The sequence below is a fragment of the Eptesicus fuscus genome, chromosome 1, assembly GCF_027574615.1.
Source record: "Eptesicus fuscus isolate TK198812 chromosome 1, DD_ASM_mEF_20220401, whole genome shotgun sequence".
Lineage (NCBI taxonomy): Eukaryota > Metazoa > Chordata > Mammalia > Chiroptera > Vespertilionidae > Eptesicus > Eptesicus fuscus.
In genome coordinates, this window is record NC_072473.1 from 55,136,979 (window position 1) to 55,152,677 (window position 15,699).

Sequence of the window (15,699 nt, forward strand, 5' to 3'; positions counted from 1 at the left end):
TTGGGGTGGGGCCGGCCAGGTCTGCATCTCCTGTGTTTTCGAAGTGGGTGCATGTGATGGGCAGGGACTTGACTCTAGGTCCCACAGCGTGCCCCAGACTCTGACAGGAGGGATATTTTCATATACATTTTACTAATTTTTTTTCATCTCTGACACTTATATTATAGAGAAAGGGCAAATAGCAATATTAAAATATTTCCTCTAATTAATTCCCTTTTAATGTGCACGAATTTTGTGCACTGGGCCACTAGTAGCTAATAAGCAAATAAATAAGATAAATGAAACCCTGAAAATATTTACTTAATTCAAAAGAGGGCAGGAAAATAGAAAGGAACACAGATCAAATGGTACAAATAGAAAACAAATAGGGAATGGATTTAAACCTAAACATATAAATAATTTACTTAAAGGTGAATTTTCTAGGTACTCCAACAAAAAGGCAAAGATTTCAAAATAGATAAAAATCAGGAACCAACCATATGCTGTCTATAAGAAAAACAATTTAAATATGAAGCTACAAATAGGTTAAAAGTAAAAGGACAGAAAAATATATACTCCACAAATAATAATCATAAGAAAACAGGTGTGAAAATATTAAAATCAAACAAAGTAGACTTCATTACAAGGAATATTACCAGAGATAAAGAGGTATATTTCATATTAATAAAGGGTAAATTTATCAAGAAAATCTGACAACCCTAAATATGTACATCTAAAAAAAAGCTTCAAAACTACATGAAGCCCAAACCAGCACAACTAAAAAGAAAAATAGCCAAATCCAAAATCATGATTGGAGATTTAAATTCTCTCAGTAATTGATAGAACAAGCACATAGAAAATCAAGGATATAGAAGATATAAACAACATTCGTAACCATCCTGACCTAACTGATGATAGAAAATGCTATCTAATAACAGCAAAATATACATTCCTTGCAAATTGCACATGAAACATTCACTAAGACAAATCATACATTGGGTCATAAAACAAATTTCAGTAAATATAAAAGTACTGAAATCATTCAAAGTATGTTACCTGAGCACAACAAAATTGAATTAAAAACAGAAAAAATATCTGGAAAATCCTCAAATATTTGAAACTTATTTTTTAAAAAACCCATGCTTCTAAATAACCCATCAGTCAATAAAGAAAAGTAGAAAATATTTTGAACAAAATAAAAATGTTAACAGCAGCAAAAGCTGTGCTTAGATGAAAATTTACATCATAAAATGTTTATATTAGAAAAGAGGAAATGTTTAAAATCAATGTACTTAATTTCTATCATAAACTAGGAAAAACTAAAATCAATACAAAGAAGAAGGAAAGAAATAACAAAGATATGAGCAGCTATAATGGAGTAGAAAAGAGAAAAATAAAGTCAATAAATTAAAAGCTGGTTATTTGAGAAAAAAACTACAGTTCAATAAATTGATAAACTACAAGCTAAAATAAACAAGGAAAAAGTACAGAAATTAGCAATACCAGGAATGAAAGAATGGATATCACTATAGCTCCTACTGACATGCAAGAATAATAAGGACCTATTATGAGTGAATTGGCAAATTCCTTGAAGACAAATTATCAACATGGAAGCGAGAAGAAATAGAAACTCTGAATAGCCATATAACTATTAAAGGAATGCTATTCATAATTAAAAACCTTCCCATGAAGAAAATTCTAGGCTCAAATGTTTTCACTGGTGAATTATTTAATTTAAGTAAACATAATATAAATTTGACATAAAGTCTTTCAGAAAATAGAGGAGGCAGGGATAATTCCCAAGTCATTTTATAAGATCAGCATTGCCCTGATTTAAACCAAAGACATTACAAGAAAAGAAAACAACAGGTCAACATCCCTCACCAACACAGAATTCCTTAACAAAATTTCAACAAACTAAATCCAGCAATATATAAAAAGTAAAATATACCATGGCCAAGTAGAGTTTATCCTAGAAATGCAAGGTTAATTTAACATTAAAATAAAGCAAAAATTAATGCAATTTACTATATTAACAGAATAAGAGGACACCATAAGATCATTTCAATAGATGAAGAAAAAGCATTTGAGAAACCAAGATGGCGACATAAGGTATACACCTGTACGTGCTGCCTCTCACAACCACACCAAAACTACAACTAAAAGACAAAATGACTATCACCCAGAATCACAGAAAAGCTGGCTGGGTAGAAATTCTACAACTAGAAGGAAAGAAAAAAAACACATTGAGACTGGGCAGGACGTGCAGAGGCGCGGAAAAGCAGAGGTACGGAGGCTCATGAATTGGGCTGGTAACTGGGTGTGCTGTTTTTTTCAATTGGGAAGGAGATACAAGCTCATGACTGCTCTGAACTCCAGTTTCTGGTGAGACTCTGGGGACCCAGACTCCTACGGGGAGAAGCTGGACTGTCTGTCATCGGGTCAGAAAGTGAGGGTGGCTTTCTTGTAGAGGTGCTCGCAGGAATCATTGTTTATTGCACTGGTGTGCAGGATGCAGAGACTCGGAGACACAGAGAAAGCTGACTGGCAGCCATCGCTATTTGCTACACCCTGGTGATTCCTTGAGACCCCGCCCCACCCAATTTAAAAACCCACCCAAACTGTGGGCAGGGGCTTTTGCAAATGAATGGCCTGCCCTTTCACAGCTTAACCTAACAAACTGCAGCTGGGTCAGACAGCTCCAAAACTTCCAAACCCCAAACAAAGAGGAGAAATCTGCAGATCTCGCTGTAGCTCCTGCTGGGTGGCCTCAGGCAGTAGCTGACTTGCACCTCCTTGGAGATCCAGGAGCCAGTATACCTAGTGGTCAGTGTGAGACGATACCAGATTTTAGCTCCTCACATCCGTAAGTGACACACTCAAGAGGCAGATTCAGTGAGCACCAAAGCCCCACTGAAGCAAGTCCTGCCCCATAAAGGTGTCTCCAGCACAGCAGTTCTTCCATTATAGACACAGCCAATTGGCCTGGAGGTCAATTCCTCCCAGTATACCAACAGCAATCAAGGCTTAACTACAACAACACTGTGCACCCAGCCCACAAAGGGGTGCACCAAGAGTGTCCACCTCAGGTGATTGGGGAGGCTGTGCCACTGGGCCCAATAGGTCACCTACCCCCAAAGCCACTCTATCAGCTCAGGGAAGCAGACAAAATTCGGAGAAAAAAGACATGCCACGAATGAAAGAAAAGGAGGAAAGCAAACTACTGGATATAGAGTTCTAAACCACAGTTACAAAGTTATTCAAGAATCTTCTAGAAACCTCCGAGGAACTTAGTGAGACCTTTAAGGATCTTAATGAGAATGCCAGAAAAATGGAAAAGGACCAGTCTGAAATTAAGCATACACTGTCTGAAATAAAGAATAATATACAGAAATTCAACAGTAGACCAAAGGACCCCAAGAATCAAACCAAAGATTTGAAATATGAGGAAGCAAAAAACACCCAACCAGAAAAACAAAAAGAAAAAAGAATAAAAAAATATGAAGATAGTGTAAAGAGCCTCTGGGACAACTTCAAGTGTACCAACATCCGAATTATGGGGGTGCCAGAAGAAGAGAGAGAGCAAGATATTGAAAACCTATTTGAAGAAATAATGACAGAAAACTTTCCCTACCTGGTGAAAGAAATAGACTTACAAGTCCAGGAAGTGCAGAAAACCCCAAACAAGAGGAATCCAAAGAGGACCACATCAAGACACATCATAATTAAAATGCCAAGGGCAAAAGACAAACAGAGAATACTAAAAGCAGCAAGAGAAAAAGTTAGTTACCTACAAGGGAGTACCCATATGATTGTCAGCTGATTTATCAACAGAAACTATGCAGGCCAGAAGGGAGTCGCAAGAAATATTCCAAGTGATGAATAGCAAGAACCTACAACCAAGATTACTCTGCCCAGCAAAGCTATCATTCAGAATTGAAGGTCAGATAAAGAGCTTCACAGACAAGAAAAAGCTAAAGGAGTTCATCACCACCAAACTAGGATTATATGAAATGCTGAGCATATTCTTTAAGTAGAAGAAGAAGAAGAAAAAGGTAAAGATAAAAATTATGAACAACAAAGTGACAACAAATACATATCTATCAACAAGTGAATCTAAAAATCAAGTCAATAAAAAGTCTGATGAACAGAATAAACTGGTGAATATAATAGAATCAGAGGCATAGAAAGGGAGTGGACTGACAATTCTCAGGGGGAAAGGGGTGTGAGGGGTGCGGGAAGAGAATGGACAAAAATCTTACACCTATGGATGAGGACAGTGGCGGGGGTTAAGGGCATGGGGTTGGGGGGGGTCGGGTGGAGGGGAGCTATGGGGGGAAAAAGGAGGAACATCTGTAATAATCTGAACAATAAAGATTTATTTAAAAAAAAAGAAGAAAGAAAAAGCATTTGTCAAAATCCAACACTCATTTGTGAGAATAATTCTCAGTAAATTAGGAATAGAAAGGAACTTTCTCAATCTAATAAAGGACATTTATTTTTAAAAACCCTACAGCTAACATCACACTTCATAGTGAAAAATTAAGTGCTTTCCCTTTGAATGGGAAAAAGACAAGGATTCTCACTCTCATCACTTTTACTCAACATTACTTTGGAGGTCCCAACCAGTATAATAAGGCAAGAAATATAAATAAATAAAAGGCATGAAGATTGTAAAAGAATAAGTAAAACTCTTTATTCACTGATAACATGTTTGTATACATGGAACATGCTAAGGAATCTACAAAAAAGCTGCTAGTGCTAATGAGTTTAGCAATGTTACATTATTCAAGATGAATATAAAAAAACAATTGAACTTCTATATTCTAGCAACAAACAACTGGAAATGGAAATTTAGAATACCAATTATAATAACATCAAAATCATAAAATACTTAGGAATACACTTAACAAAATTTGTATATGACCTGTTTGCTGAAAAGTATAAATTAAAAATTGAAATTAAACTCTTAAGTAAATGAAAAGGCATAGCAAATTCATGGATTGAAAGATTAAATATTGTTAAAATGTTATTTTTTCACAAATCAAGGTATAGATTCAGAGTAATCTATAGAATTCCCTGTAAGCATATATTTGTACTAGGGGCCCAGTGCACGAATTTGTGCACCTTGAAAGGAACTGTGGGCCACGAGGCTACAATGGGCACAGGGGTGGGTCTCAGCCCATCCTCCACCCCCTCCTGGCCCCTCCCACCACAGCTCCCAGTTCCCTGTCTGCCTGCAGCCCCACTCCGGCAGCCACAGCTCCCACACGCTGACAGTGCCAGCCACTTGCTCACACCCACTGACGGCGCCGAACGATTGGGACCAGCCCAGGGTGTGGGTGCAAGCGGAGGCTCCAGCACCAGCTGCAGTGTGAGCATGACTGGCACCAGCAATTAGTGCGAGTGTGGTCTCCGGTGCCAGCAGCAGGTGTGAGCGGGGCCAGTGCTGGCAGCAGGTGCGAGCGGTGGCTACTGCCCCGATTGATTGTCCCTCAAAAGCAGGGGGAGGTGGAGAAGCCCTGAGGGGTGATTGGGGTTGGCAGCCGCTGCTCACACCCGCTGGCAGTGCTGAGTGATCAGGGCTGGCTCCAGGTGCCAGCAGCGGGTGGTGCGAGCGGGGCCAGCACTGGCAGCAGGTGTGAGTGCCAGTGGGAACGCGGTGTGCAGGAGCAAAGAATTTTCAGTAACCACCAGAGGCTTGTCCCAATGACAACAACTGGCACACCACCTTGGTCTGGCACCCCCACTCACCTGCTCCACCATCCCGCTGTGGCGGACACCCGCCATGTTCCGCGTATACCCCCTGGTGGTCAGCACATGTCATAGTGACCAGTTGTCCGGTTGTTCCACTATTCAGTCTATTTGCATATTAGCCTTTTATTATATAGGATATAAATCAATTTTTTTCAATGGCTACATATATTCCCTGGTATGAATGAGGCATAGTTTATCTAACAGTCTATCAAAAGTGGCTGGCTAAGTAAGTATTTTTTCACTAAATTTTGTTTATAAACCTACATGATGATTCAGGAATATACATATAACTGATGTGTACATGATATAACTGCTGTACTCTTTTTTAGAACATAGGATCCAAATAGTATTACTGGATTACAGAAGATTCTGATATATAATAGGCCTTAAGCCTCTTTACATGGAAATGATTTGCTAAATTAGCCATGCACTGGCGATTTTATATAGGAACCCATGTCACCTTTGGGATTTTTCTATGGTAAAGACACCTGGGCCAGTCATATGGGCAGGCTCCATTTCTCTTAGCTTTCCAATATGGGCCCAATACTTCTTCCAGCTGGGACTGCTTCTTTATTCCACATCTGGCTGGCCAACCTGGCTCCCCAGTTCTTGGGCTGGGACTAACTCCCTGATCACTGGCTTTATGGCATCACTAGTTTTGTATCTCCTGAGGGTTATGATTGAATCTCACTACTAATCACTTCTTCTTTTAAAAAAAATATTTTATTGATTTTTCACAGGGAGGAAGAGAGAGGGATAGAGAGTTAGAAACATCGATGATAGAGAAACATCGATCAGCTGCCTCTTGCACAACCCCTACTGGGGATGTGCCCGCAACCAAGGTACATGCCCTTGACCGGAATCGAACCTGGGACCTTTCAGTCCGCAGGCCGACGCTCTATCCACTGAGCCAAACCGGTTTCGGCAATCACTTCTTCTTTTATTTTTACATCACTAATCACTTCTAATATTTGTGCTGGGCTTGCCGTCCTAAGTCCCTTCCCTTCATTTGGCAATCTAGCATTTTCCAATGGATACATCTATCTCATATAACTGGTATTCACCTGCAATTCTTGCAAAGGATGGGAGTTGGTACTAGGGTTAAACTGTTTCTAGAAAAAGGCTAGATCATGCATCCAATTCTTCCATCTTAATAATAGAAGTTTTCCAATGTGAATGTTGAGACACATATTATTCAGTTGTTCATTCAATGAATCAATACCAAGTAGGTGGGTGATTAACATTGTTAGGCATTGAGGGGGAATGCAGACAATCAAAACATAAATGACCAAATGAATGGTGCAGACTCTACATGTTATAAGAGTGTACTTCAATCTCTTAGCAGGTTTGGCTTTCTCAAGTCTCTCCCTTTGCAGTCTATCTGCCATGTTCTACCAAGTAAACTTTCTAAAAAAAAATGCTCATCTGTTTTCACAAACAAAGTGAAGCTCTTTAGTGCAGCATTAAAGGGTCTTCATTACCTGGTTCCCATTTCCACTCAAGCCTTTTTCCTTCCCATTCTTTCTCATAACCCCCATGTTCTACCATTATATCAAACTTCTCAGTGGTCCCATGAAGCATCAGGTTCTTTCCAATCTCTGTTCCCCTTGCCTAGAATGCCTTTTCCACTTCTTCACCTGGCAAACTCCCAGTCAACGTCCAAGATTCAGTTCAAAGTTTTTTGTTTCAAAGTTTTGATGAAACATTTCCCCTATGCTCCTCATCTGACCTGGATTTGAGCACATTATTCGGTTGCCTGTATTAGATGATGAGATATTTGAGGGTACTGGGTTTGTTAGTCTTTAAAAATATGTTTTTACTGATATTTAGAGAGAGAGAGGAAGGGAAAGAGAGATAGAAATATCAATGAGAGAGAAACATCAACATCAATTGGCTACCTCTTGCACACAGCACACCAGGGATCGAGCCTGCAACTCGGGCATGCACCCCAACAAAACCAGAGACCTCTTGGTTCATGGGTCGATACTCAACCACTGACCTACACTGGCCAGGCTATCTTGTCAGTCTTTGTATCTCTGAATCTAGGTCTGAATAGGGCCTGGCAAGTAGTAGGGGCCCAAGGAATATTTGTTAAATGAATGATGAAACATTTAACAAACAAATGTGAAGAAAGAGCTGAAAGGGATTTGGTATATTTAGGTAAGGGATTATTAAAGGCATAGGACTTGAAGCTGGACCTATGAAGATAGTAGAGAGGTGGGGGAAAGGCATTTGGAAGAGGAGGAAGATTATTATCCAAGGATACAGAACACAAGCCCAAGAATGAGAGTGAAGACAGTGAGGGAGTCAGCTCAACTGTGGTTGACTCCTACACTGTCTTGACCTTGTCAGTGACTATATTTCTCAATTATATTTTCAGTTCCTGGAGGGCAGGGTATTTTGTACACTCCTCTGTATCCTGTTTATATTTGAAGCACATCTCCATAGCCATTGTTCCTACTGTCTTGCGGTTCTTATTCTGCTCTGCAATATAATTATTTGTGTTACCTATATATTCTCCCAGCACTTATACTGCCCACCTTCCCTGATGCTTGAGGTAGGGAACACGGTCTTTGAGTCTGCATCTTTCAAAAATGGGTGTTCAATAAATTGTTTTTATCTACCATTTGTTTATCTGATTACAGAGGACCACAAGCATATTTGTGTGCAACTGTGTATTGTGGCACAAAACTTATTTATGCCTTCATGCTGTAGAGTCTATGTTTGGCAATTTTCATGAAAATATTATCTTATTAAACTTGGAAGGCTGTCATTTCAATTTTTTTCTTTCTTCCTTCTTGGATGACTCACATCTCTAATACCAGAAGGATATTATAGAAGGGATTCAAAAAAAGTTTGGGCAAATTTATGAATCACAAAGTCATAAATGTCTGATTATAAGAAGTTGTTAGGAGCACACAAAGGGGAAGGGGAAAATTTAGATGTCAAAGGTGCCTTTTATGTTCCAAGAACTGTGCTAGGCACTTGGCATACATTAGATCTCATTTAATCTGGCAGAATATGTCAGTATAAAGACAGGGCATGTCTATCTATAAGGCCAAACCTACACCTATTGAGGCACATTGCTTTTCCATGTACCAGAGGCAGTATTCATCTTTATTAAAATGTCATAAACCTTTTAAGACAGATGACTCTATGGATTTATATTGTTTCCTAGGAACAGAACACATTCTCAATTCAGGCTTCTATATGCTTAAAACTATTTTTGACAAAACCTGATTAGTTCTTAAAGTCTCAGTGCTTTAAATTATAATGCAATATGAGACACCCCCACAGCAATAACAATGATTACATTTGTTTGCTTACCTTTATATTTCATAAAGCTTCCAAGTATGGAATAAAGGTAAGTTAAGGAAAGAAATTTCTATTAACCCTGACACCAGCAAATTGTCTCAAATTATAGCTTGCCTTCTATTTGTATTCTAGACATACTGAGGTGTTTTTTTTCCCCTGAGATACATATTATACCTCATCTCTTGTTAGAATAAAATTAGTTTATTTCTAATTTTTTAAAACAATAATACTAACTTTCAAAAACATAATGCTCCCAAGTGCACAGCTTCTGTATCTGGGAGGAATAAAAATGTTATAACCAAAGTACCATCTCTACACCTTGGGAATTGGCTTGAGAAAGTGGATTCATTATTATAAAGACACACAGTCTAAGGCCTGCAGCTACACATCCTGATCTGTGATAACATGCTTCCTGCCAGGTATGGATGTAGGTGGGAAAAGAAGGGATACACCTTTGGGTAAAGGATTGTCAGCACACTCACAGGTTCCAGATAGCTTTCTATTAACCTGTTTTGGGAAAACTAGAGCAGGCATTTTTCTATGGAAAATGTAAAGCTCAACTCATGATTAAAGAAAATGGTGAGGGTTCAAATGACATAGTTCACATTTTGAATGGTCCTACCCCAAACTCTGTGTGCCACTAATCACTGGAAAAGCACCAAAACCTGTCTTTGTGGTGATCTGTATTTCTTAAATTTTATATTAGCCAAAGAAAATTGAGACATTAGGACTACCACCAAAGAACATAGGTGGGACATACTGCCTATGGGACTTTTTAAAGATAGATGAGATCCAAGCTTATACATTTAGAAAACTGCCACTTCTTTTTTGAGGTTAGGGATGAAAATATACACATATACCAAAGAGTTCTTTGTGTGAACAGGTGACCCTGTCCCACAGTCTCTGTAATTAATTGAGAAATTAAAGTTGGTTGGCCTTTGAGATCTCTTGTAAAAAAGGCAGAAGGTCTTGGATATTTTGGAACAAGAGTCCACTATTCTGTCAAGACAGTATGTTATTGTTATTAGAGTGTCTCTCAACAAAACAGTATTGAGTAGTGAGGATGTGATTTTGATTAGGTGGAATGACTCAGCTCTTCCCCTTAAAGAAGAGAGGACTTGTCAGAGCCTTACTTACCTCATGATCTGGGATCTCAGAGGATAGTGTTTTCCCTAGGATGACCCCGGGCAAGTATGTCCAGCATCGAGCCATGTTGACAAGGTTATAGCCTCCTGTTTCCACCAAGAATTGTGAAGTTAGGAAAGAATAGTCACAAAACAACAGGAGAGGGAAGAAGGGTAAGGAAGGAGAGAAAAATGTTTTAATAAAAGGGCTAAAAAGACAATTTCAACTTGTAGAATTTCACCAAAACATACCCTTATATTTTTAAACCACCTGGCAGTCAGACTTCAGTAGACCAAGTCAGACCATGCACAGTGTGAAACTGGGAAGTTCAAGGCCTATGGAGATTAAAAACGTTCTAGTTTCAGAACAAATATGCACATGAGGACTCTAAGCTTCTCAATTCCATCAAGAGTAATCTGCAAGAATGAGATCCCTGGAACCTAAATCTCTTGAGATGACCCCAACATGAAGGTTTCTGTGATGAATTTTGCAACAATTCTATAAAATGACTGCTGGATGTGGTTTGCATGTTAAATCTATTGGCAGATGTAGCTCTAGATACATGCTGGGAAGAGAAAAGGAAAATGCTAACAGAAACAAACTTTCTTATTTTATTATCAGCATTCCTTTTTTCCACAAAATGCAGGCCTAGTAGCAGAGATCAAAGAGAATGAGCTGAGAAAGGGACTGTTGACTGACACTGACCCATCTTGTCAGGTCCTGTCAGTCACCCAGAAGCCATATCTACTGGCTACCAATCAGAATATTTTTGTTCTGAATAGATGTGTTCTACCATGCGAGCATTAGAATACTGGCCTTTAGCTAAATTCCAAAAGTGTAAGGATAAAATAGAATGATTTCCCAACCTCAATGCAGCCTGAGGGAAATTGAATTTAGTATATTTTAGGTTAGGTAACCATAAATTTTATCATCCAAAATGGTATAATTTTAAAGGTAAAAGGGGATACTATTAACAATTACACTGCAGCCCAGCTGTCGTGGCTCAGTGGTTGAGTGTCGATCTATAAACCAGAAGGTCACGGTTCGATTCCTGGTCAGGGCACATGCCCAAGTTGCGGGCTCGGTCCCCAGTGTGGAACTTACAGGAGGCAGCTGATCAATGTTTCTCTCTCATCATTGATGTCTCTATCTCTCTCTTCCTCTCCCTTCCTCTCTGAAATCAATAAAAATATATTAAAAAATAATTACACTGGGATAACATATATAAATTGAGACATATGGTCACTCATTTCTTAAGCCTTTTTACTCCTTGAAAGGTCAGGGTTGCTGGGGCTTTTGGAATATGTCTTTTGGCCTCAATAAGGTCCACTGAAGCTTGAGGCTTTGGCCATCTCCCCTAATTGTTTATGCATTATTGGTGGTTGAACATTTAAGTGAAATAGTATAGGTATTACTTTAAATACTCCTGATGTGAAAAATCTAAACTTCTAAGGTTGACTTACTGGGAGTGATTATTTTATTTCAAAAAAGAATCACTATAGCTTTTAAGTAATAGTTCTCTCTAGTGTACATACAATATGATTTCTAAAAATTCTATTTATGCACAGGCATTTTCAGGAATACACATTTTTCAAAAGCCAAAACTTTGGACTAAGGAAGCTAAGAGGCTTTAAAAATGCTAAATATAGGTTGAAGCCTCAAACAAAAGTTGAATTTACACAGTTATGTGTTGTGGGAAGGTCTTTTGTTTTCTTTTCCTATAACTATACTTCTATCATAATAATCATTCTTCATGCTGGTAAGGAAAGTTATATGCCACACAGCACTTATCAATGTTATCTTTTCTCTGAGTTGAAGTTAATACATTTCTTTCTGGCTTTTTATAAGAGGTTGTCTCTTGTAAGCACCTTTAATTTTGATCCCTCTAGAGTTTGAGGCTGCCAAAGGACCAGGCTTGTGTATTTGTATTGAATGCTCATTCATAAGGCCTTCACATGGTTCCTCTAATTTTGTTTTTTACAACAACCTGACAGAAACACAAACTATAAGCTGTTCCATAATACATACATTTTAAGCTCAATCTAACTTGACCATGTTATTTTAACACACTGATGCATTCACCCAATAAAATAAAGACTCTGCCAGACAGATAGAAGATAGCAAGGCATCTTCAAAGGTAGTTCACAGACGTGTAAATGTTTCTATTGAACAAACTCAGCTTCTGTTGGTTAAGTAATACAAGACATCAGTATACACTGAGGGCAAGAATGTCCAATAGACTCTTTAGATCTCTCAATTTTACTTTATTGTAACAAATCCATGCATTTTTAGGATGTTGCGGGGGCAGAAGTCATTCCTGATTTCAACTTAGGTTTAATGAATTCATGTGTTTACTACATATATTTGAGTAGGATTAGAATTTTAGTGGTATGTTTCTATAACATTATTATTAGAATTGGGAGTCAAGATTACACTGAGAGAAGATGGATCAAAATCCACTGTCAGCATTCTCAATCCTATAAATAAAAGTCTAATATGCTAAGTGTCCGGTCGTCTGGTCAGCCATTCAACCAATCAAAGCATAATATGCTAATGATATGTTAAGGGTGCTCAACTGCTTGCTATGATGTGCACTGACACCGGGGGGAAGACACTCGGGCCTGTAGGTTAGCTTGCTGCTGGGGTCAGCCAATCAGGACTGAGCAAGATGGGCCAGACATGCCCTGAGGCCCTCCCATGGTCCCTCCCCAGCTGGCCAACTTCCTGCATCACTCCCCAGCCCCAATCCTGCACCGATGAGGGTCCCTCGGCCTGGCCTGTGCCCTCTCACAAGCCCCCCCTGAGTGCACGATTTTCATGCACCAGGCCTCTAGTTCTTAATAAGATCTGGTGTCACCTTTAACCTAAACATTTTGAACATTTTCTGTCGGAGTGCCAAGGAGTCAATGCATACACCAAACTGAGTAGAAGTGTATCAATACTTCCTTATGCTGAACTATGAAGGTGGCAGAATTCACTGAATCAGGCTTCTGGACCACAGGCAGGTTGATATTATCTAATCTAAGAAAGTCAAGTTTTCCTCAGTGTCAATAAATAAAATATGGAGGAAGGTCAACAAATTCTCCTGGTGACCTTCCTTTGTACTCACCTCCTCCCAAAATGAGTGTTGCCAATTGCCACTGAAGGATGTACTTAAGACACCTGCCAATTCCCACTGGAGACATGTTAAAGGAGCACATGGGATCCCCAGCTATTGTATCAGCTCCCAGCTGTAAGACCACTGCTTTGGGATTAAAGGCCATATATACCTCCTTTAGTACACTGTAGAAAAGAGATATAATATAAAATGTCAGAAAATTATAGGTTATTTTGCTCTAGAGGTGGTGATGATGGTGGAGCCAGTAGGAGGTATAGGTGAATCAGGAAATACTGAAGGAAAAAAATCCAACTTGTCAAACTCATCACACTTTCCATCTAAAAAGAGTGAATCAGATTGTATATAAATTATACCTCTGTAAAACAACTTATACAAAAAATTCTATCTAACTCCACCCTCACTAAGGACTGAGTTTTAGAACTCAGACTTCCTTGAAACTTTCATATTAATTTAACTTCAACAGTCATAGTACATAGTGTACACAATTATTTCATTTTACAATCTGGGAAAATAAGACATATATAGTTGATTATTAAGGATTATTTCTCATAATTGTCAACATACTTTGAGTTTATCACCTAGTTATCACTGGGGGCTGGTGAAAAGAATTACATGCTTTGAAAGCATAAACATTATCAGCTTACTTTTTATTATGCTAAAGAACTTCTGGGTTATGAATGTAGCCCTCCCCAATTCATTCGTTACCAGAGTATTACAGGGAAGGAAACTGCAACAACTGATCCAAAATTATAAATCTGAAAGCAGCCTAAAGAACAAATTGTAGTGGGTAGAAATTAGCATAATTTTGGGTAGAATCATTCAATGTTATCAAATCAACCTAACAACTTTTTTTCAAATTAGAAAAGGAAGTTGTCAATGTTACAGATGATCTTAGTCAGGTTTCCAGTATTCTCATTAATTGAACACTGACAATGTCCAGAATACATTCCTAGGAGTTATAAGATCCCTGCTCTCAAGGGGCTTATAATATAGTTCCCAGACAAAACATATACCAGTACTCAAGGGCCTGAGTAACTCACAGAGACATATAAAAATGTGCAAATTAACATACTTCATAGTTGAGAAAAAGCATAGTAAAAAAGTAATTAAAAATGCTGGGGATAATACCCCTTCATAGTCAACATGTCAAATTATACCAGTGCAGCAAAAACAGAAAAATCCCAGATCCTTCTGAAACTACAAAAAGAATTCAGGGATATAAAATGCTGATCTCTCAAATTCATATGTAACAAAAGCATTGAAACTACTGAAAAGTGCTCAGCTGCAGTCATTCTTTGACTCAAAGGACTGTTTTGTTTTGATTTCTCATCTATACAGACAAATATTGAGTGATTGTGAAGATTATAAGAATATTATAAAACTTATGACCTATGCTACTCAATACAGGAATACTCAGGCCTATACTCTCTTTCATGTGCTTATCTCTTTTGAGTGCAGAGGAATGATAAGCATCTAAATAGTGAGCCAACATTTATTGAGCATCTACAAGTACAGAGCACCTTATTAGTTGCTGCTGTGAGACAAAGTGGAAGGAATGATTTCTTTTCTAAAAAAGGTTTACAGGTAATGTAGAGGAATGGGAGGCAAGAAAGACTAAGGTTTTCTCATTCATTCTTTCCCTCAGTTTGCACACATTAACTGAGCACCCTCTGTGTGTCCAGCATAAATCTGTACCAGACGTTGCAGGAACAAAGACGAATGTGGCACAGTTCTTATCTTCATGTGGCTCAGAACAGAGGGAAAAGTCAGACTATGTCAATAAATATTTAAAATACAATGATGAATGAAATAGCAGAAATGGCATAGAGGAGAGAGTAATCAACTTTTACAGATGATGTTAGAAAAGCCTCTACAGGGGTACCTCTTGACTTAGGTCTCAAAAGATCAGAAAAACTATGATGAGCCACATATCAAAATGGCTAAAATGAAAAATACTAATAGCATCAACTACTTGTTAGGATGTGGGGAAAACAATATCACACATACCTTCTGGATGAGAAAGTAAAATGATATAGCCACTCTGGAAAATATTTTGGCTATTCCCATCAAAACTAAAAGTAGACTTACCATATGATTTAGCAATTGATTCTTGGACATTTATTAAAGAGAAAACTTTTTTTCATATAGGAACTTGCACATAAATGTACATAAAAGCTTTATTTGTAACAATCCAAACTTGAAACAACTCAGATATAATTCAACAAGTGAATAGTTAGACTGTGGTACATCCATACCATTGGAAGATTGTTCAATAAAAAGAAACTACTGACACATGTAAAGTAACTTGGATAGGTCTCAAGGGAATTATGCTGGGTGAAAAAGGTCAATCCCCAAATATACATTGCATGATTCCACTTATATACCGTTAGTGGCTGCCAGAGGTT

General features: G+C 38.3%; 1 protein-coding gene across 1 annotated transcript in view; it reads right to left on the reverse strand.

Annotated features, from left to right (window-relative positions):
- The window catches only part of HDAC8 (histone deacetylase 8), a 486,506-nt gene that overhangs the window by 277,610 nt on the left and 193,197 nt on the right, over positions 1 to 15,699 (reverse strand). The window contains exons 6-8 of the mRNA XM_054718946.1: positions 14,000 to 14,060; positions 13,286 to 13,458; positions 10,189 to 10,283 (exon numbers count right to left, since the gene is read on the reverse strand). Coding sequence (XP_054574921.1) covers positions 10,189 to 10,283; positions 13,286 to 13,458; positions 14,000 to 14,060 — 329 coding nt within the window. The remainder of the gene's footprint in view (positions 1 to 10,188; positions 10,284 to 13,285; positions 13,459 to 13,999; positions 14,061 to 15,699) is intronic.